Source organism: Erythrolamprus reginae, chromosome 10 (genome assembly GCF_031021105.1).
Source record: "Erythrolamprus reginae isolate rEryReg1 chromosome 10, rEryReg1.hap1, whole genome shotgun sequence".
Lineage (NCBI taxonomy): Eukaryota > Metazoa > Chordata > Lepidosauria > Squamata > Dipsadidae > Erythrolamprus > Erythrolamprus reginae.
Window position 1 is genome coordinate 646,282 of NC_091959.1, and position 21,808 is coordinate 668,089.

Below are 21,808 nucleotides of genomic sequence, written 5' to 3' on the forward strand. Positions count from 1 at the left end.
CACACATACAAACGTACTGAGAAACACCGAGTGAAATTCTATTCTTGGTTGAAGGCCAGACTATATTTACACTTTGCATTTTCTGAAATATCCATCAAGTTCTCCTCCAGCACCCGTGAACCACAACCGAGACTTCTAACATCAAAATTGCTAGGTAAAGGTACCAAAATAGTCAGCTAGAGGGTTTCAGACCACATCTGGATCCCAGTGAGAAAAGAGGTCCTCCCACACAGCTGCACCCTCGGCTGCAGAACAAGCCCCTTCTTCACACTCTCCAGAATGACCCCCGACTCAGGGATCTGCATGAAAGCAGGATACACGTTTCTCAAGGGTGGTGGGGGCTCATTTCTATGCAAAGGGGGGCATCTTACTTGGACAGAGGGCCACAGGAGCTTGGCTGCCCCGCTGGTCATTTTATATGAAGAGGGACCCTTCACTCCACGAGGTGGCACATTCAGCCGTGTTAAGGGGAGGCACAAACTTTGTCAAATCCAAGCAGCAAAAAGCAAGCAAGGCAACTGCAGAATTGGAAACACCTGGCCCACAGGTAGGTCTCTCTAGGCCAGAATCTTGCAACTTTAAGATGGGTGGACTTCAACTCCCGGAACTCTCCAGCCCCCTCTGGGGAATTGCCCAACCTGGGGTCCACGGGCCTTAAAGAGGAACTTTGGTCCAGACAAACACAGGCTTCACAGTCCTTTCGCTCCAGCCAAGATTTAAAACGTACGTCTGCATTTTCACAGCGATTTAACATAGAGCACAATAATGTTAATCATGGTTAGGAAGTCCCATGGAAACTAACCACGATTCACATTTGGAGCGGGCAGAAAAACCAAGGCCAAAGGAGTTGAGAGAAAAGGGAGGAGGCCAGAGGAGGTTTGTGGCCACTGGGAAGGGGCGACTCCCCTCCTGAGGACATGGGTCCCTTTCAAAAGCAAAACCAGAGCCTGAGCCGTTTTGTGCACAAATCATTATACACATCATGGACACACACCCCCCTGCAAGAGCTCATCCCACCTACCTGCAGTGATGGGCTATCCAAATTTTTACTACCCCACTGTGGGCCTGACTTATGCAGTTTGTTTCAACACCTTTGAGTGCAAATTGGGGGCTCTGGGGTGGAGCTCCATTTCTGCTACCCCATTGTGTCCCACCCCTGTCCGGGCAGTAGGCCACCCCTGATTATCTACTACATAAAGTGTATGCACACACACGCATGCACAGCTCTTCTAAAATTATACACATTCAGAATCCATTTACAAACATACCCAGAGCCCAGAAGGGGAAAAAAAAAATAAAAAAACCCAAAATTTTGCTACTGGTACTGCGCACCTGACCGTACCGATAGGAGCCCATCACTGCCTACCTGCCAGTGCCAGCAATGAAGGGGCCAGGGACCACGGCTTGCAGAAGGGTGAGCTCATCCACGGCTTACAAGCCACAACAGTAGGGTCCCATCATCATCCTGAGCCACAAACTGACCACATGATGATTTAAAGGGAGGAAAGCTCACCATGATTTAGAGGAGTCCCAAGTCAGCTGAATGGCCTGGCTCAGTGCTCTGCTGCCCCCTAGTGGGGGCATCTCCAGTCAGTCTGTCCATCCAGGTAGCCTTGTTGACCTCTTCGGGCTGCAACTCAGCCCCCAGGTACACCCAAGACCCCCCAGGAGCCCCCCCCACAAGGCCAAGCTCTGGCAGAATCCCACAGGCTGGGTGGTGCTGTCCAGAGGTTCTAGGCTTTGGTTTTCAAGAGCCGGTCAAGTGGGTCAAGAGAAGGCACCAGGGCTGCAGATAAGCCGTTCGGCTCCATCCTCATCCCTGGCCATTCACCCTCGTCCCAGCCTCCCCCCCCACTACAGAGGGAAAGAAAGGAGGGGGGCTTTGAGAAAGGCAGGAGTTCGGCCTTTGGGCACAATACACTTCACAGGGTGGAATAACTCTTCGTAAAAATCAAGTCTTTGGGGATCATACAAATTTAGAACATTGCATTAAATTTCATTTGCACATAAAACCATTGGCAAGGCCCCCACGTTTTTCAGAAGCTATGCAGCTTTCCTTTTAATTGTGATTTATTTCTAGAATGTAATTTATTTTGACTAAAAAATAATTAAACGATAAGGCAATACCGATGCAAAGGTCTATAATTGACCTTGTAACATTTCCCGTTTCAGCCTTTCTCTAATGACCAAATCCTTGTCAGTTTTTAATTGCAGTTAAAACCATCGGACACGGCTAACCAAATGAGCGAGAGACATATCCAGGGCAACCGACCAAGGCGGCTCCCCATCGTAATGGGTTTCATTCTTTCACACCTGAAAATAAGACGTGGGTGAAAGCACCTGGTACATTACAGACCCCATTTATTTAAAAAAAGCTGGCAAGTATCATACAAGTGCTGTACAGAGGTTCCGTTTTCTGATCTCACACGCAGCGCAGGAGCCTGGAGGGGGAACCGGGCAGGGAATACTTAAAAACCCCTCGGAACGGGGGAGATGAGAGGGGGCAAGGTCCAAAGGGCACCCCTCCTCTCGAAGGGCCAGATGTCCAGACCCCAGACCACTCCGGGTGGGCTCCAGCACTCAGAACTGAGGAGGCCGGGCTTCTGAGAGTCCCCCGCTTGGCCAGTGGCCTGTTCTGCTCAAGCCAAGGCTGACCCCAATGCCATTGTTGACCAGGGCCTGGCCAGAGCCTTTGCAACCGGTCACTCTGCTCTGTGGCCTTTCCCCAACTGGCCACCCGTCCGATGTGCCAGGAGTGGCCACATCTGGAGTGTTCAGACAGGAGAAGGAGGAGGCAGCAAAGCCTCCCCTATCGTGAAGCCCCCAAGTGGTGGTGGTGGTGGTGTGGGGGGGTTTCAGCGGCCCCCCCTCAGCCCTCCTGTGGCTGCAGAGGCCGTCCTTTTCCCTGAGGACAAAGGCCGTTTCCAGGGGGCTTTTTCCTCTTCAAAAAATCCAGCAGGAGGGAAGAAATAATTCTGTCTGTTAAACAACCGACAGGAACAAAACCTAAACTTTTAACATTATAAAGGTAAGTTAATCGTGTGTTAACAACACCAAGCTTAGAGTGGGATTTTCTTTTATGGCCTTACTCAAATTATGTACACTGTAGCACAGCTAGAAGTAAGAAAATAGCATTTTTTTTTTTAATAAAACAGAGTAGATACCCCAATATGCTGCTGCTTCAAAAAGCACCTTATAACATTTCGGCTGGTTGCAGGCTCTCCCGGGGGAACCTTCTCCGAGACGAAGATGGGGAAGGAAAGGAGACCAAGAGGAAAGCCAGGGGGAGGAAAGATGCAACGGGCAGGACGGTCCTGGGTTTCACGACAATGCCCGGGCTGTGCGGGCGTGTCTACAATCAGGAGGGGCACTTTGCACCCCTGGGGCTAGAAGTGGGGCTGACCCACCGATGGGCCTTGCAGCCCGCCCAGAGGGGCTCACCTGCGCCAGGCACCCCCAAAGAAGACTCGGTGCTCAGGAATGAAACACTGTCAGGCAAAGAGGGGGGTGGAGCCAGGAGTCGCCCCGCCCAGTGTTGGTTTGGCACGTCAATCAAAGTAAGCCCCCCCCCCCCCAGGTAGAGGAAAGGAGAAGGCCGCTCAGCTGCCGGGATGGCTGATTCAAAGGGACCCCCAGGAGTCCTCGGCTCCTTCTGGTGGGGGGGCGTCCTCTCCCCGCGTTCAGAGAGCCAGCCCCCTTCACGGAGGGAGGGAAACTGGAGACCCCCCCCCCAGCCTCAGTGGGGCCAGCTGAAGGAGCCAGGAGGGGGGCAGAGAAAGGTGACCTCCCCAGGGCTGAGCATTTCTCAATCCATCCGAGCCCCCACAGGGGCTTTTGAGTGGTTGGGGCTTTCCACCTCCACCTTAGGGTGGCCTGGCTTAGTGGCATCCCTAGGGGGCGGAAGATTCAGAACATGGGCCCACCCTACGTGGAACCCCCCTCCCATTTCCCCCCAGTAGCAGTTCCCCTTCCAAGGAGGGCCCAGGGAGCTGGGGGTCTTCCAGGCAGCCTCCCTCCTGGACCGCAGGTAAAAGAAGGCGGGGGGGGGGGGGTGTTGCCGTCTCAGGTAGCAGAGGCCCCCCCACTGTCCCTGGGGTCGTCAGGATCAGCCCCCGGTAGAGAAAGAGGTTTGTGGTCGCTGAGAAGGGAAAAAGAGGAAGGGCCCAAGCCTGCGGAGGAGGGGGGAGGGCTCCAAGACCAGCCCCCCTGTGCCTCGAATGACCAGGCCCTGACTTTCAACCTTCAAGGACTAACAGAGATGGCCAAAGAAAATGCTCAGCAGTTTTTGAAGCAGGCAGTGAACGAAAGGAAGAGAAGGAAGGAAGGAAATGGATGGATGGATGGAAGGAAGGAAGGAAAAGGAAGGAAGGAAGGAAGGAAGGAAGGAAAAGGAAGGAAGAGAAGGAAGGAAGGAAATGGATGGATGGAAGGAAGGAAGGAAGGAAAAGGAAGGAAGGAAGGAAAAGGAAGGAAGGAAGGAAAAGGAAGGAAGGAAGGGAAGAAGGAAGGAAAACAGAGTTCTGGCAGGCGGGAGTCGCTCCACTTCACAGCTTCCATGTCTCGGAGGGGGGGAGGCAGGCGGTGGGGGCCCGTCCATCCTCTGGGTTGAGCCGTCGGTCGGTCCAAAGAGAGCCCTCAGCAGCAGCAGCCGGGCGGTGACCGCTCTGAGGCCGGGGGGGGTGGGGGGGCTCTGTGCTTTCAGAGAAGGGGGAGAAGGTATTTTGTCTGTTCTAGGGATGCTGCAGTCTCTCGGGAGGAGTCCATCAAAGCAGTGAGCACCGAAAGAAGCTGCTCTTCTTCGACCGGTTCTCTGTGATTTTCACGGGCCCACTCGCCCCTGCCGAGATGTTGTCGTTCTAGGGAGGGAGGCGGGAAGAGAAACGGAGGCAGGGTTACCAAGATGGGGGGGGGGGCTCAGCCGAAGCACTGGGGTAATTCCAGAGGTTTCTTTTTAAACTTGTCTTTTTCCCCCTCTAACTTTTCCCCTTTTCTTTCGAAACCGGAGTGGGGTCTTCTGCTCAAAAGAACCGAGGGGGACCCTCCAAGAGCCCCTGTGAGATCGGAGTGGATGGAATATTCTCATGGAATTCCCTTTGGTCCCTTACAAAGGGGAATGTGCACAAGAGCAGGTGAAATGGATGGTCAGTCCGTGTTGCTTCCTAAGAGGACACTTTGATTTCCCAGAAGTTTCATTGACTTGGAGTCGTATTGTGTGGTTTAAGTCGGTGCACAATTCAAAGGGAAAATGTGAGACCCTGGGGGCCCTGTGACGCAAACAGGCATGGGAAACATGGGTGTAAATCTCCACCGGGCAGGAGGAAGTGGCACTTAATTGGGCTTCCTGCACGCGGATTCTGGACGCGGCCTTGGGGATTCTCGGACAGGTCGGGGAACAATCGGGGGGAAAAAATGGCCTGCTGCAGTTCAACAGAGCAAGTGAAAAAGGTGAGAGTTTGTTGTGTTTGTTCACCGGTCAGTCCGGAGCGTTTGGGAAAGTCCAAAGGACACAATCCGCGGCCCGAAAGGGAAGGAGGGGGGCAGAGACCTCACCTTCAAAATCTAAACTGAATTCTGGGCAAGCAGGAAGGGGAGCCAGGATTCCCCCAGGCAGGTTAGAAGAGGTCAGTGGCTGCTAAGGGCCAAGCTCCTCCTAAGGCTGCCTGGCCGAGCCCCGAGTTCGGATTCCCCGGCTGGCAATCCTTGGCTGCCTCAGGGGGCTGACTTAGATACCCCTGCAAATTCTTTCTCTTTCCTTCCTTCCTTCCTTCCCTTCCATCCATCCACCCACTTATTTGGACTTATATGCCGCCCCTCTCCAAAGACTCGGGGTGGCTTACAACATATAAAAACAGCAGGACACTAAAAAATCAAATTAATTAAAACTAGACAGACAATCAAAAACCCTCAGAGTCGCTAAGAAACAGCCCCCCCCCCAATTCAAGCAACAGCCATGCAAGGCTTCATCAGCCAGGGGGCTAAGATCTAATTGTTCCAAGCCTGGGGGCACAAATGAGTCTTGAGACCCTTGCGAAATTTGCCCCTGAATAAAAGACGTGGATGCAGCTGCTCAAAGGGGATGAAACTAAGACAGCGGGGGTGGGGGGGTGATGGACCTTTGCAGCCTTCTTTGACAGCTGGGGTGTCACCTTTGCACGTTTACAGCTTACAGGTAGGTGAATAAGAGGGAGATGGGGTTTCTCTACTGCAATGCAAATATCTCACAGCACCCACTGATTTTATTCCTTTTGTGTAACTTCACCTCTCACTGGGATTTTACGTGGCCTGAAATAGTTGTTTACGAGGCTTCATATACTGTGACGCCTGACTTTTGATTGTCCTGGTCATCGGTCAAACAAACCTTTCCCTGGCCCACTGCTGTTGGTCTTTGCTTGTGGCTGGGTTGCCACCTGGGCTGGGCGGGGGCCTCACACGCGGGTTCTCAGTGGGGCTGCGGCCGGCCCCTTCTGGGCTCCCCCCGTCCATCCCCAGCACGGAGGTCCTGCCCCTTTAGGGAAAATGGCTGGGAAGCCACCGTCCAGCTGCTCCGGCCCACCCCCCCTCTGAGCCCCCCCGCAAAGTAGGGAGGGGCCGGGCTCATCATGGGCAGGTGAGGACCAGGAGAAACCAACCATTTTCTTGTTGAGCTTCGTCATGATGTCCCGTGCCAGGGTGAAGAAAGCCTGCAAGGGAGGGAGGGAGAGAGAGGGACCGGATGAGACCCAAACTATTGATTGAATCTCAACCCACAGGCCGCCCAACGCCAGTGGCCTTCGGACTGTGGAGTGGAGAACAAAGTCCCCGGAGGGAAAGCAACTATTATGCTGCCAGGGCCGTTCTCAAAGGTTGAGCTCTGGGTTCCAATCCAGACACCAACCCTCTTTCTTGCCAAACGCCCCTGCCCAGACAGGAGGGGCAGAGATTTAACCCCCTACCGGGTGGCTTGCTCAGGAGGGTCAAGGGGGGGCCCAGTGGCCATCAGCCTTGCCCCCCAGAAGAGTTGAGGGGTCTGCTATCTTCCCTCCAAGGGCAAAGCAAATCCTGAGGGGCCCCTCCCTTGACCAGACTCAGGAGGCTGCCAGGGGACGGGGACACGGGCTCTCCTCCTCCTCTACTCCCCCCCCCTTTTCATTCAAGAGAGGCTGAATTGAGCGACAGTCAGGCAGCTGCACAGAGGTCTTGAAATGCAGAAGGGGGGGGGAGGGTCCCCGCCCCCGCCCCCCACTCTCCCAGGCATCAGCTTCAGGGCTGCAGGTCCGACCCCTCCTGGCACCTGCGCGGTGCTCACCTCTTCCACGTTGATGCTGGACTTTGCACTGGTCTCCAGGAATTTGATGCAATAGTCAATCGCCAACTGCAATATGAAGATGTCAATCAGTCAGGTTCAGCAATTTCATAAATGACGAGTTTAAACACAGGTTCTGACACCTGAAGCTCCTCCATTCTTTGGCCGGAGCCAGGAAGCCTCTCTGCCAAAGCAGGTCTGCACACATATCCGTGTGTGTGTGTGTGTGTGTGTGTGTGTGTTGTTGTTCTTGTCCGGTAGCCCCTTTCCAACTGAGTTTATGAAAAGGCCCCAGTTCCAGAAAGCTCCTGTCTTTTCATCACGTTTGGTAGTTGGAAAAGAGGGTGCTGGAACCCTGGTCTCTTTTTGCCCCCCAGGCTCTTCCCCCCTCCCCTCCCAGCCCCTGCCTCCCAAAGAAACAGGCAGCCCCCCCACCCCCACTAGAGATTTACCTTTTCTCCTTTTTCCTTCGAAACCTGCCTTTTCTCATTCATGTCTGATTTGTTGCCCAGGATCATCCTCTCCACATCCGAAGAAGCGTGCTGGGCGAAGGGGGGGGGAGCCGAGTTAGGTAGAGGGAGGGAGGGAGGCTGCCCCCCCGAAAGCCCAGGGCCCACTCCCACTCCCTGCCCCGGAGGGTCTCCCTGGAGGCTGAGCTTTGCAAAGCCCACCCTCTTCAAGACCGCTCTGCCCCGAGGGGAAAACAAAGCTTGAGCCACCGGAGCAGCAGAGGAGACCAGCCGGCCCCCAGCCCAAACCCCAGCAGGACTCCGGCCAACAGCAGAGTGAACCTCTCGGGACGGCCGGGACTCAAGGAGGGAGAAAGGGAAGAATGGAGGCTCAAGGGCGGAGGAGCTGCAGGCACCAGGGCCACGGAAAAACTGGCCTCCCCCAAGGAAAAACCTCCGTTCCTGCACCCCCCAGCCCTTCTCTGCGTGGGACCCTGTGAGCGCCCCCACGTGGCTGGTGGGCTTGCCGCCCCTCCCCCCTCCAGGCCCCCCTACCTCTTCTATGTTCCTGATCCAGTTTTTAATATTGTCAAAAGACTTTTCGTTGGTGATGTCATAAACCAGCATGATTCCCTGGCGGGGAGAACAAGCCCTCATCAGTGGCCACGATGCGTCATTCTGAGCTCCCACTCCCCCCCCCCCCCGGCCACTCTCCCTCCTGGGTCGACGGAGGGTCTCTCGGCTTCTCCAGCACAAAGGAAGGGGCCCTCGGGTGCAGCCATGGCCCCCTCCCCTCCCCTCCCCTCCTGCGGCAGCCCCTTCCTCCAAGACCTCGCCTGGCCTGCTGGGTTCAGCCTGAGACCCTGGAAGGACCCCCCCCCCCCCCCGTCCTCTGGCCTGCAACTGGAAAGGCCTCTGCAAAGCCTCCGCTGCCCCCCTGCCAGGCTCTGCCTTCCCCCCAAAGCCCCCCCCCCCCCCGCTCTCTGGAAACAGGAGAGGTCCAGGCTGCGGGAGAGCCCCTCCCCCCACTCAGGCCAGGGGAGAGCGCCAAAACCTTCCCCTGCTGGGTCTGTGGGCGTGGCTTATTTTGTGGGTGTGGTTTGGGGGGTCAGATGGGCGTGGCTTGGTGGGTAGGTGACTCATTGGGTGGGTGTCCAGGCGGGAGATTCCCCCCAATCCCAACCAACCTTCTCTCTCTCTCACACACACACACCTGGTCTGAGCAGCGGGGGAAGGAAGAAGGCGAGTGGCCCCCTCACGTCTCCAAGGGTCGCTGGGCCCCTGATTCAGGCCCACAGGACACCCCCCACCCCACCTGAGTGGCCCCCTCTGGAGATCCCACTTCTGCCATTTCTCTGCTGCCTGCCCCCCTGCCACTTCCCATATTTGGCCAGAGGGAGAATCACAGCGGTCAACAGCCGCCCAGCCACCTCAGTGGGGGCCCAAAGGGCTTCAAGGGGGCTGCAGTCACCGGTCACTCGCAGCTCCCCTCCTTGTGCAGCCTCCACTTTGCTTAGTGATGTCACACTTACCGGCCCCTTTTTTGGGGTTGGGTGGGGGTGGGAGGGCTGAGAGAGGCCCCAGACTCTGCTCCTCCCGTGGCTGGCCTGCCGTGGAAAATGGGCCGCCACCGGGTGGGCCCTGCGAGGGGACCCTGCCCCCAAGGCAAGCCCGAGAACAGCTACTCACCATGGCCCCTCTGTAGTAGGCCGTGGTGATGGTGCGGAATCTCTCCTGGCCGGCCGTGTCCCTGAAAGCCAAGACAGATGGTCAAGCCGAGGCGGGGAGGGGGCTCCGTGCCTTTCCCAAACACCCAACACAACGGGGCCCACTGCCTGGCTGGGCAGCACCTGGAACGCAGCCTAGTGGGAGACTGAAGGGGGCTCCACCGGAGGGTCTGACCAGCCAGCAGTCTCTAGAATGCCCCTTGCAGGCCAACGCTGCCCCCCCCCCCCCCCAGTGTTAGGCTTGTGCACGTTCTCCTTGCTCCCTCTGATTTCCATTAAAGGCTGATTAAACAGCACCTTCAATCCAGATATCTTGGACAAAGTCCGAAACGGCCCAGGAGGCCAAGCGGCTGCCCCACCCGAGGAGGCTCCATTCTGCCGGCCTTGGCTGCCCTGCCAGCGCTGCCCCAGCTCATGGGCCTCCCAGGACACGTTTGCACGGAGTTTGGGAAAGGACGGCCTCCGCCCTGGGAGCCCCCACACACTCACCATATCTGCAGTTTGATTTTCTTCCCATCTAGTTCTATTGTTCTGATTTTAAAGTCAATTCCTAAAAAAATAGAAAGGGGGGCGGGGGTGGGGGTGTTTCACGTTAGACATTGGTTCTGCTCCCTCCTGCATCCCATCACTCAGGACAAGCAAAGCCCCTCCCATCCCCCCCACCCGGCCCCTTGGTGGAGGGAGTCCTGGAGGAAATGTTTCAAAACCAAAGTCCTCATTTCAATCAATCCCAACCCCGGTTCCGCTTGGAATACAAAGACCTCAAACTCAACCCCAGTTCCACCTTCTGCAAATGGCGTTTTCTCTCTCTTGATAAGCAGAAATGCAGCTGGAGGGAAACGCCCACTTTTGTAGCCGCCAAAGGGATCCTGGGCGATTCCCCGTGAGCTCAGCCCCCTTCAGCCCCTCCCCGGCCCTGCGAATGGGGTCTCCTCCTTCCAGGGCAACAATGGAAAGTCTGACGGAGGCCGTAAGTGAGCCGCCCACTGCCGCTTCCTCCCTCCAGCAACAGGAAGTGGTGTGCCACTGCGTCCCTCAGCGGGAGGGGTCTGCTGACTGGCTGCCGCTTCCGGAGGAGCAGGTTGCAAGACACACGTCGGGGGGGGGGGGGGGGGAGGGAAAGAAACCAGCCCCACACAGAGCAGAGCTGAAATTCTCAGCCTCTCAGCAGAGCCACACGAAGGGGCGAAACGGGAGCCTCCGCCCGACTGCCTTGGGCGGCCACTGCTGACCAACGCTGGCAGCTAGAAAGCCGATGGCCTGCAAGTCCCAGAATCCCCCAGTCTTCACGGCTGGTTGGGGAATTCTGGGAGTTGAAGTCCGTCGGTCTCCAGGTTGCCAAGGCTGCCCTAAAAGAAGGCCTGGTTTGAAGGGGAGAGCAAACTGAAGACCCTGGCTAGTCCGTTTCGTCCCGGGGCCATTCCAAGTTCTGAGGGCCTTGCAGAGGATCTGACAGACAGACAGACAGATCGGGATGAATATATGGGCCCAGGAAGGGCCACTCGTTCTTCTCTGGGGCTTCTAAGCCTCTATGGAAACACAGCAGCCAGAAGCTACCCCCCAAGTTGGGGGTCCTCTCTCTCGCACCCCAACTCCTCAAAGAGTCCAGTGCTTCTCCAGCTTGGGCCCAGCAGCCAGGAGCCGGAGACCACAGGGGCCGAGGAGCAGGGTCCCCCAAGAGGCAGAATTAGGCCAGGGTACGGCAAGGAGGGCGGGGGGGCTAACGGACAGGGGCTGATCCCACTGCCTACTTGGAGGCCCATCCGGAGAGCAGAAGGGGTCAGCTGGCCGCCCGCGCTGGCTGGTCTTGCATCCTTTCTCAAGCAAGCAAGACGGAGCCTTTCCTAGAGGAGGGGGCCCACTGGCAACTGAGGCAAAGGGAAGGTCCTCTGAGAGTGGACCTTCGCTTCTGCTGAACCTTCCTAGCACGAAGGCGGAAGTGGCTTCATCGCCTCCTCTGCATCCAAAGAGCCCCCCCCCCCCCACTGCCTCTCCTGTGACCGGCCCCTATCGGCAGCCAGCACAGCACACCCGCCCTGGGTTTGTGGGGGCACGGAAGGGTCGGCCTGCCCTGAGCCCCCTCCCAACCTGCAACCCCTCCCCTCATTACCACCTCTGGTGAGAAGGCCGCTTTTTGGAAAAGAGCTCAAGGTTAAGTGGGGGTGGGGGGGAGCCAGGACTTTCCTTCCCCAAAGGAACACGGCTGACCCGAACAAGATTCCACAGGCCGGAATTTGCAACAGGAACAAAGGGAGGCTTTGAGGGAAGGAATGCAGGTCAAGGAAGCAGCGCCAACCTTCACGCTGTCCTTCCCCTGGCCTGGACGGGAGCCCCCCCTCCTGCCTGGGCCTGAAAGTCCACTCCCCCCACTCATGGCTCTCCACTTGCGGCCCTGGTGGGCAATGAGCGCAGCTGGTGGACGTCTGCTCCCAGCCGTGCTGATTCCGGAATCCTGGCAGTCGACCTCCACAGGGGATCAAGTGGCCAGAGTTGCCCGTCTCTGGCTTAGGCCAGTCAGGACGAACCTTTTTTGCCTTGGGTGCCGAAAGCGCCTGCACACACACACTATCGCACTTACGTGAGTGCCCACACCCATAATTCAATGCCTGGGGAGGATGAAAATTGCCCCCCCAGCCCCTCTCTGGAGGCCCTCTGGAGGCCAGAAACATTTCCCCACTTCTGGTGGCTCCAGAAGCCCTGTTTTTCACCCTCCCCAGGCTCCAGAGCCTTCGGAAACTGAAAACTCCCCCCTAGAGCCTCCGTGCAAGCCGAAAATCAGCTGGCTGGCACACACATGCACATTGGAGCTGAGTCAGGGCAACGTCTCGTGTGCCAGCAGATACGGCTCCGCGTGTCACCCGTGCCATAGGTTCGCCATCACTGGCTTAGACCTTCACTGCAAACAACAGACTTGCCATAATTCCCAGTCTGCCCATCAACAAAAAATAAAATACTGCTTTTTAAAAAGTCACTTGAACAGATGAGGACACTGCAAAGGTCCCGGAAGGGGAGTGAGTGCCATCCTTGCAGGACGCTGGGCTTTCGACCTGTCTGGCCTCTTCTGAAAACCGTGTGCCAATCCTCTGACAAAATGCCCAATGGGGCTGCAGCTGATGTGATGGGAGGCCAGATCCTCTGGGGTGCAGCCACCGACACAGAGCGAGTGGCGTGACGGACATCCGTCCAAGGCAGGAGCACAAGGGATGACCTGCTGGTTTGCATTATGCTTTGAAAAGGTTCAGCTCCGCTCAGTGGCACAGAAAGGAGAGATCCCCGGGATCCCCACGCACGGTCTGCCATGCCCTGCTGTTGCATGTGCCCACAAGTCTTTTGGGAGGGGGGGGCAATACCATAAGAGTGGCATAAATGCACCAAGGCCAACACTAGGGGACGCCTTCTATTTCAAAGACCAGGTGGCCCCCTTTCTTACCCAGGTAGGTTGGAGTTGCAACCTTAATCGAGCTGGGAATTACAGTCGTAAGTCACTGTGGTCATAAATTCAGGTACCCAGGTGACCAGAAGCAATTTCTGCGGCCTTTTTCATTAAGTGAAGATGGTGGTTTTGAAGCAAGGCAAGTCATCCGAATGGGCCTTTTTTTTGGGGGGGGGGGGGGGGTGTTAGAAACCAGCAAAAACCGTCATGAGTGGCAGCCACGTGGCCAGGAACCGTCACAACCAGTTCTAGTTTTGCCCTTGGGGGAATTTGCTGGGGGAGCAAATGCAAGGGAGGCTTCGTATGGAGAAGGACCCCAGAGGCCCCAACCAGAAAGGCAGCCCAGCGCATGCGGTCCAAAACACAGCACGGCGCATCCCTGTTGCTAATACGTCAACGCACCACGCACGGCCACCTGGCCTGCCACGTTTCCTCTCATTCCACAGGCACAAAGTCACACGGGGGTCCATTCTGCTCTCCTGGGCAGCGTGAGACCAGGCGTTCTCTTCAGGGCTTCAGGGGACAACCTAGAACAAGGGCCGCCGACTGGCCTCTCTGTTTGTCCCAGCCCCAGCATGGCCCACGGTTGCAAACAATCCCTTTACTGGGCTCGCAACCACAAAGTCCTGAAGAATGGAAAACAAAGAACTCTTTAAACTTAGTAAGGCATAATTAACCCATTTTCAGACAAAGGGTGGGAAAAATAGGCCCAGATGTTCTATTCTTGCATCCCTGGACTCCTGCTGACCACAGCAATGAATGACCCGGGTAGCCAATCGAGCTCCCATAAAATCGGTGTCCCTCCACTGAGGTATCAGTTTCCATGCAGCCATCAGAACCAGTCCAACGTGTGGGTTGGGCTCAAGCGGGGCTGCTTCCCTGCACAGACCCTCTCCCTGGGGTCAAGGCACGCCAAAGCCTGGCATCCTCTATTAAACTGGACCACAGAAACTCCAGCCTGAAACATACACTCCGGAGGGAGCATCTTTGTGGAAGGCAGAATTCCACTTCTCGACTAAGCGCTAGTGGCCCAAGTGCCGGCCACAGGTGGGTGCGCCAGGCAGGGTGAATCGGGTGCCTTTGTCTAGAGGGGAGCAGGGCCCCCCCACTTATCGATCTTAGGATCTCTCTGCCCTTTAAGAAGGACATAGGCTGGCAAAGCATTGGAGCATCTGGTGCCCCTTGTCCACCCCAATTTGTCAACCTGGAGGCCAAAGGAGCAGAGAAATAATCCCATGTTGCTTAATGCACGAGAGTGAAGAAGTCATGGCACCTATTTCACACTATCCACATCTGCAGCACTGCAGGCAAATTCCTAAAGATGGGAAAACATTCCCAGCAACCCGGAAAGGACACTTTCCCCAGGAGCGCTGGTCCGACAAAAGGAACCGCCTAGCGAGGGGCCTCTTCGGACTCGGGGCCCTGCAATTGCCGATGCCCCTCTGCCCATCCAGCCGAGACCCCTCAGCAGCTGGGAGAGAAATCCAGGCGTGCGAGTAACTCTCCATGCCGGGGCCTCAGGATCCCACTCTGACTTCAGCCGGATGGAATGCGGGCAGAGGAAGTGCGCAGGGCAGGCGGGGTCCTCTTCTCCGAGTTCCCCCTTCCCTACTCAGAGAGGCCGCTGTGTTTGGCCTCCGCGGAGCATTCCTGGCTCCCTTCCGAGGGGGCTCCGGGTCAAATGCTACGAGGGAGTCAGCCCACCCCCCTCCAGCCTCTGAGTCGGAATAAGACCAGTCCTCCGTCCCTCCGTCATCTCTCAAATCTCACCCAACAATAGCAGGGGGAAGAAAAGAGGAAAAGAGGCAAAACCCATTCTTTATTTTAAGGGGCAGATATTGGAAAATAAAACTTCACGTGAACCTGAACGTCCCACGAAAACCGACAGGCTGAATTTTGCTCTGGCAGCCCGAATTCTGGAAATGGAGCTGCCCCACGGCTCTAGAGGGGGGAAGTTCAAATGGATCTCGCTTAAGTCGGTAATCGCTCTGCGCTCTGGCCATTACCTAAATGTGGTTCATGTAAATTGGTCCACTACCACATCAGAAACGAGGGGATGAGGCTCAATGATTTTTATGGGCAGAGCAAATACCAACACACTTCAGCTGCCCAGATGGAACAGCAGGGGGGAGAGAAAGGCGAGTGAGCGAGAGGCTGGTCCCAGTGGAAGCACACTCGGTGGGGGAGAAATGGCTGGGATTTCCAAAAAGCCAGTTCCTAGCCGAGTTATAGTTTGTGGTTTTATTGTGGGCACAAGAGTAGTGAACAGGCATCGATTCCGATAACATTCAACAATGAGACGTGTCCCGTTCAAAGCCGGCCTTGTTACTCCCAGGAGAGGCCGGGCCCACCTCCACCTTGGCAAGGGCTTGAGACCCTTCCTTGAAGCCAATGAGAGTCCCTGCCCACCGGCCGGAGCATCTCAAGCGGGACAAAGACCTGCCCTGCCCCCCTGTGCCTGAGGGCCTGCAGTGGTCGTTCAAAGTAAATAGACAACGGGAGGCGTTTCCTGCCGAGACGCAGGGTCAGGATTTGCCTTTAGGATCCAATGAGAATAGGATGGTTGGAGATGCCGGACAGCCCTAAAACGGCGCCTAACCCCCCGCACCCCAGCAGGCGTCTTGCCCCTATTCCTTGGAAGACGCTCACTCGCTCCCCATCCCCATTCATTTCCACCCAGCAGATGCCAGGAACTGAGCGCAGGGGCCTAATGTTCTTAAAGGTTAATGAGCATTTAAACAAGCCATTTGTCTCAGTCAAACGAGACTGGCAGAACCAAAGGCTTTGGACGCGTCATCTGCCAATTAAAGGGGATGAAGCTACCGGGCATCTGTCAAACGGGGGAGGCAAGAGGTGTCAGTCAGGGCTGCAGCCTGAGAGCAGAGCCAGAAGGATGGCAAGAGAGGGCAGCCGGTCCTCAAGGCAAGGCACCTGGGCAGGGGGTGGGGGGCTCGCGTGGGAAAACCCAGGGGGGGGGCACTGAAAGGCATGTGTTTGGGGGGGGGGGGAGTTGTCCCAGGAGCGGAATCGTTCTGTTTTTTTTCTCCCCCACCTACACTCACAAGATGTTCCTCTTGGGAAAGGGATGAGCCTCTCTTGAAAGGCATGAAGCCCTGATAGGCTGAGAACCCAAGAGAGGCACCTGCAAATATGCCCCCCTCCTCCTCTCCACCCCCCCACTAGTATTGGGTTTTTTTAATATTTCAGGCGCCTCCAGCACCTGCTGTGATGGTGTGGCCTGGAGGGAGGCACGTAAACGCTACAGATATTTCATCTAGAAGGGCCAGCGGTATGGACAATTTTCAAGCTTCTAGTCCCCAGAAGGTGGTGACAACAAGTCTCCCCTTGCTATACACCCCACTGTTCTTGAACTCAGACACGGAATATCCCCCCCAATCGGCTCTCCCGCGCAAAACAAGCTGAGATGCTTCTGCTTATGCCCGATCTGATGCGCACTACGGCTACAAGTGAAAAACATTTCATATGACCACAGCAGCCCTACTGCACAAAGTGCTCAGCGCTCTTCACACGCTCACTGGTAAGGTGGCCCTCCAACTTTCTTCAGCCAAATATATTTGAGACAAAGATAAATTTAAAGTTCCACAGAGCATTTTGGGTTGGTTGCTGCTTAGGTCACCTTTATGCACTTGGCAAAATTATAGAAACGGTTTGATGCTGTCTTCTTCGTCCAGGGCCACTATATCCTCTACCTTTAGGACATCCGAGTGGTCTCCCGCCCAAGCCCAGCCTTCTTCAGCGCTTGAGAACTTAGCATGTCTCTGAATGGGACCTCAGACTCATGCAAAAATAAACCATTTTTGTTCCTGTAGTTCACGATTGTGTGGTGAGTATATTCGTTCACCACGAAAGGGTTCAGTGCTGTTAAATTTAAGTTGCAAATGAAGAATATTAAACTGGGGTTTCTAAAGTGAAGTCTCTCTCAAGGTGGGACTGTGATTTCCATACATTTTTCACAGCAGCGTTGGGGGGTTTTTTTGTTTGAAACTTGGCAACTTTACGATGGGTGGACTTCCAACTCCCAGAATCCCTTGCAGGCTGGGGAGATCTGGGGGGTGAGGTCCCCCGAATCTTACAGGTACCAGAGCTTGGGGCCACTGAGCAGCTGATGGGGCTTCACCCCCCCCCCCCTTTGAGTTAAACTGGGGAAATGAAACCCAGGCGCACTGTTTCTGAGAGAGGGAAAAGCACATAAGGGGCATTGTGGACACGGCGTTGAATCCTGATTTCGTCTTGGATAAGAATGTAAATATTACAAATTTCTTTCCTAGTCAGCAAATTCTTGCACTGGCTCTGAGCCCCTCCCAGATCACAAGGGAGGCCCCCAGGCCCCCACTGCAACGGAGCAGCCTGTGGCTCCCGGGAGAGGGAAGAGGCCCAGGACACACACCGCCCGGGGATCAATCGATCGATCGATCAGTCAATCAAGCGGGCGGGCGGGGCCTGAGCTGCAGCCACTCCAGAGCAACTTTCACAAGTTGATGCAACGCCGGAGCAGGCTCTGAAGCAAGCGGCAGGCCCTACGGTCCACTTTCACTTCCCCTTTAGATTGGTTTGCGAGCCCCAGTTTCCCCTGGAGGAAGCGGTCAAATCCTGCCTGCAGAGGAGAAGCCCTCCCACTTAAACGGGCAGAGCTGCACCGGGGCTGGAAGGGGATGGGGACAGTACTCCAGCATATCTGCAGGTCATCGGCCCACCAAGGTTGGCCAGGCGGGAGGACGGCGCCTGAGAAGGGAAGAAGGGGAACCAAACCGGGCCTGAAGACAGGGCAGCCGAGGCCTCACAAAATGTCTCCCAGCAACAAACGACAGTGGTGAAGGCGCGAGAGGCTCTAGCTGCGCATCCTGTCTCGGCTCAAGGTTCCTCTTCTCTCAACCAAAGCACCTGTGGTGGCATCACCTGTCCCCTCAGAAGAACCTGACCCCAAGGAAACCGGTCTCAGAGTTTAACTGCCCAGTAACCTATCTTGGCTAAGCAATACTTTAGGCCAGGGGAAATCTAAGACTGTGGTGGACCCCAAATACCCCTGCCAGCCTGAGATGTATTTCCAAGCACAATAAATATATCTGGACAATGCACACACACACACAACCCATTTCTTTAAAAAAAACGTAATCAGTTTGGAACACATTTTGTTAAAGACAACTTAGACGAGAGCGCAGAGTGCCGGTGACATGAGGGACACGTTTGATTCAACGGGAATAAAGGCTACAACGCGAGGCTTCACCCCACAGGGCCCCCACTTGCAGTAGCTGAGTAGTTCACATGTTCTTCCAGGGCGCACAGGAAGGGCCCCAACGTTGAGAAGGCCCTTCCGCTGCTATTCCACCTACTTACCCGAGCACAGGAACATGACAGGAAAGCTTTAAAAAACGTGAGAGAAAACACGAAGCCATTTGCTCAAGATGGGTTGCTAAAAGGATTCCTCCAACATGCAGCCTGAGCCATTTTTCTTGTAACTCTTTTCGTTTCCTGATAATTTCTGGACACTCAGCGTTCAGCCCTGTGACATTTCTGCAAGAGCCAGAGGAACTCCCTGTCTCTCCTTGAGCCAGCGGTTCTCTTTCATCTCGGATGGGAAGTTCAGGGCAGCCTTTTGGGGAAGCCACCCGGCTCTGAGGCTGGGCTGGGGGGGCTTCCTTCTCTGAAAGGTCGGCTGAGAAGCCCCCCCCTCCGAGGCAACACCTTCTTTTGGGGTCCATCCGGTGGTGTAGCTCATGACAAGCAAGGCAAAGGTTCTGCCCTGAGGCCCGGTGTTCCTGCCACAGGCAAAGTCAAAACACAGACCACGAACGCAACACGAGAACCCAGTCAACAGGGGGGCTGAACTACTTGGGACAACAATCCAAGTTCCAAACAATCCAAGTTCCCTTTCAGAAGTTTCCAGAGTATCCTCAGTCAGTTGGACCTATTGTCTACTGCAGTGTTTCCCAACCTTGGCAACTTGAAGATATTTGGACTTCAACTCCCAGAATTCCTCAGCCAGCAAATGCTGGCTGGGGAATTCTGGGAGTTGAAGTCCAGATATCTTCAAGTTGCCAAGGTTGGGAAACACTGGTCTACTGCCTATTGTCAGCTGGACATTTAGTACCTCTCTGTTGGTGCTTTGGCTGCGTTATCCTTTCAAGATGAACACCAGTGGGTACATCTACTGTTCACTACTTGGACTGAAATGAGTGACACGCAGAGTGAAAGCAAAACAATGAACCTCTTGCACCCAAAAACGAAGTCTGGCTCGGTGAAGCTATCGGCCCAAAGTTGCTTCCCGATGCCTTGGGCCTCAACCTCTGCGGGCCCTAAGTGGGAACCCCAACGATAAATTGAGATCACAGCAAAAAAGATGTGCAGGGCGGCAGGTGGCCGATGGCTTTGACTGCTAAGTGGCTCAATACAATGGTAGGAAATAAGTAAAAACAAGAACCGAGCACCCAAGGTGTCCAATCTGTATACGAAAAGCTGGAGCAATAAACCCTCTCGCAGAAGAAGAAGAAATAATAATGATAAGCCCCCAGCACAAATTGCAGCCATGTCAGACAGGCAGTTTGAAGATTCCTCCAGGGCCCTTTCACTCTTTTATCAGGTACAGCAAGGGTCTCCAAACGTGGGCCCTTTAAGAAGGGTGGACTTCAACTCCCAGAATCCTCCAGCCAGCAAAGTTTGAGGACCTCTGACCTATCACCACTGCTGGCCACCAAAACGCTCCCTGGGTCACCAGGGCAGCGGTCGGGGCTTCAAATGCCTTTGTGTCACCCTGTGCCACCGTAGCAAAGGTGGCCCTGGGGTAGCCGTGGCTCTGCTGCCTCCACAGTGGAGGAAAGGGCGGCTTGGGGACAAGGGTTGCTCTAGGACAGGGTTTCCCAACCGTGGCCACTGGAAGGTATCTGGACTTCAACTCCCAGAATTCCCCAGCCAGCATTCTCTGGCTGGGGAATTCTGGGAGTTGAAGTTCAAATATCTTCAAGTGGCCAAGGTTGGGAAACGCTGCTGTAGGAAGCCAACGGGAGGAAGCCCCCCCCCTCCCGCCTCGGCCCCCTCAGCAGCTCCCCCCCCCCCGGCCTCCTCCGAGTCTCTGCCTGGCAACGGCGCTTCACCCGCAGGAGCCCAAAGAGGGAGGGGGCGGGGAAGGAGGGGGGCTAGTTTGTGCCCCCCCCACGCCCACCTTGCACCAGGGAGGCCCGGGAGTGGGGGCGGGGAGGGGGGGCTCCTGTCCGGCGGCAGAGCAGCCAGGCTGGGCCCGAACGGGGTGGGTGGGTTAGGGCTCTCCCTGCGGGGAGGGGGCTGAGGGGGCGTCCCGGGAACGGCCCCCGTGGGCGGAGGGGCTCTGCGGCAGCCCCATCCCTGAGGTGAGGCCCGCGCGCCATGGGAGTTGGAGTCCCCTCAGGCGGGCGGGGGCGGCCTCACCGATGGTGGAGATGAAGGTGGTGTTGAAGGCGTCCTCGCTGAAGCGGAAGAGCAGGCAGGTCTTGCCCACGCCCGAGTCGCCGATCAGCAACAGCTTGAAGAGGTAGTCGTAGGTCTTCGCCATCTTCGCCACCGACCGACCGACTGACGGGCGGGGGGAGGGGGCGGGGGCCGGCGCGGGGCGGGGCCGGGACGCGGGCGCCGGGACGCGGCGGCTCCCGCGGGATGACGGGAGTTGTGGTCCGAGGCGGCTCCCCAAGCCCAGCGCTGCGCATGCGCCACGGGCGGGAAGTGGGGCTCCCTCAGGGACGGGCGGGGTCTCCGCAACTGCGCGGCCCGAGCCTCGCCTGGCGAGGAAACCTCTGAGCCCAGCGCGGGGACACTGGGCCACGAAGGGAGGCGGGGGCGGGCGCTGAGCCGGGCTGGATGGAGGGGGCTTGAAACTTCAACTCCCAGGATGCCCCCGCTGGCATCTCACGGACGCTGAGAGGGCGCACAAGGGGTTAAAGGAGGTGGGCGGGAGGAGCAGCTGTCAGTCATGAGGGGGTGTGCCCGGATAGGCGGGGGGGGGGGAAGGCGCTGGTTGGAACGTTCCACACCGGAAGAATCCACCGACGTGCGTGCGTGTGTGTAGGGGGGTGTCTGGGGGTCCTGCGCATTCTGCTGGAAGTGCGGGCGGGTCACCGCGAGATCATCTGCCCGGAGACTCCCGGATCTCCGCTTTGAGCTGCCCCGCCCCCGGCCGACGGTCTCCCCAAGGGCTGGGTGGGTGGGTGGGTCAAGAAGCCCCGTTAGAATCCCGGCTGCGTGTGTAGGCTCGGCTTCTAGGATACCGCGCATGCCCAGTAGGGGCCCCTTGGAATTAGGCGTTAGGGGGCGCTACTGCCACACGTTCTCGGGCCACACCTGGAGTCCTGCGTTCAATTGGGGGCTCTGCGCTCCAAAAAAGGCGTTGACAGGCACCTGGAAGAAGCGCAGAAGGGGGCAGCCAGAATGATAAGGGCACTGGGAACCCAGACCGGGAGGAAAGGCTGCAGGGACCGGCCATGGATGGTCTGGGGAAGGAGGGCCAGCGGGGACAGGAGAGCAGACTTCCCGTACTTGGGGGGCTGCCCCAAGGAGGAGGAAGGGGCCAGGCTGTTCTCCAGAGCGCCAGAAGGCCAGAGGAGGAGGAGGAGGAAGAGATGGAAGCCGGCCAAGGAGAGAGTCAACCTGGAAATAAGGAGGAAGGTCCTGAGGGTGGGAGTGATCACCAGGGGAAGTTGCCTGCAGAGGTTGTGAGCCCCCCAACAGTGGGGAGGAGACTGCACAGCCACAGGTCTGGGGTGGTGAGGGGTCTCCTGCACCAGCAGGAGGTTGGACTAGATCAGTGTTTCCCAACCGTGGCAACGTGAAGGTATTTGGACTTCAACTCCCAGAATTCCCCAGCCAGCAAATGCGGACTAGAAGACCCACAGGGTTCCTTCCAACACAAACTATAAATAAATAAATAAAATTG

General features: G+C 56.5%; 3 protein-coding genes across 3 annotated transcripts in view; all 3 read right to left on the minus strand.

The window, feature by feature from the left end:
- Window positions 1–1,472, minus strand: part of USP3 (ubiquitin specific peptidase 3) — a 31,872-nt gene extending 30,400 nt beyond the window's left edge. Inside the window, exon 1 of the mRNA XM_070762923.1 lies at window positions 1,367–1,472. Coding sequence (XP_070619024.1) covers window positions 1,367–1,424 — 58 coding nt within the window. The 5' untranslated portion in view covers window positions 1,425–1,472. The remainder of the gene's footprint in view (window positions 1–1,366) is intronic.
- Window positions 1,473–2,344: 872 nt separating this feature from the next.
- Window positions 2,345–20,502, minus strand: RAB8B (RAB8B, member RAS oncogene family). The gene is made up of 8 exons (XM_070762935.1): window positions 20,311–20,502; window positions 9,948–10,008; window positions 9,421–9,481; window positions 8,287–8,364; window positions 7,735–7,824; window positions 7,286–7,351; window positions 6,630–6,680; window positions 2,345–4,856 (listed from the first exon to the last, which is right to left on the minus strand). Exons 1-8 carry the CDS (start codon window positions 20,432–20,434, stop codon window positions 4,764–4,766), a joined length of 624 nt encoding a protein of 207 aa, XP_070619036.1. The 5' UTR covers window positions 20,435–20,502; the 3' UTR covers window positions 2,345–4,763.
- Window positions 20,503–21,189: 687 nt separating this feature from the next.
- The window catches only part of LACTB (lactamase beta), a 2,517-nt gene continuing 1,898 nt past the window's right edge, over window positions 21,190–21,808 (minus strand). Inside the window, exons 4-5 of the mRNA XM_070762751.1 lie at window positions 21,330–21,522; window positions 21,190–21,273 (exon numbers count right to left, since the gene is read on the minus strand). Coding sequence (XP_070618852.1) covers window positions 21,190–21,273; window positions 21,330–21,522 — 277 coding nt within the window. The remainder of the gene's footprint in view (window positions 21,274–21,329; window positions 21,523–21,808) is intronic.

What these genes read in the sequence shown, in the direction of transcription:
- RAB8B (XM_070762935.1), bottom strand. Translation starts at nt 20,434, where the DNA reads ATGGCGAAGACCTACGACTACCTCTTCAAGCTGTTGCTGATCGGCGAC. An exon ending in AAAATCAAACTGCAGATATG is followed by an intron (nt 9,482 to 9,947) that starts GTGAGTGTGTGG and finishes CTTGGCTTTCAG; the next exon opens with GGACACGGCCGGCCAGGAGA. An exon ending in GGATCAGGAACATAGAAGAG is followed by an intron (nt 7,825 to 8,286) that starts GTAGGGGGGCCT and finishes CCCTTCGCCCAG; the next exon opens with CACGCTTCTTCGGATGTGGA.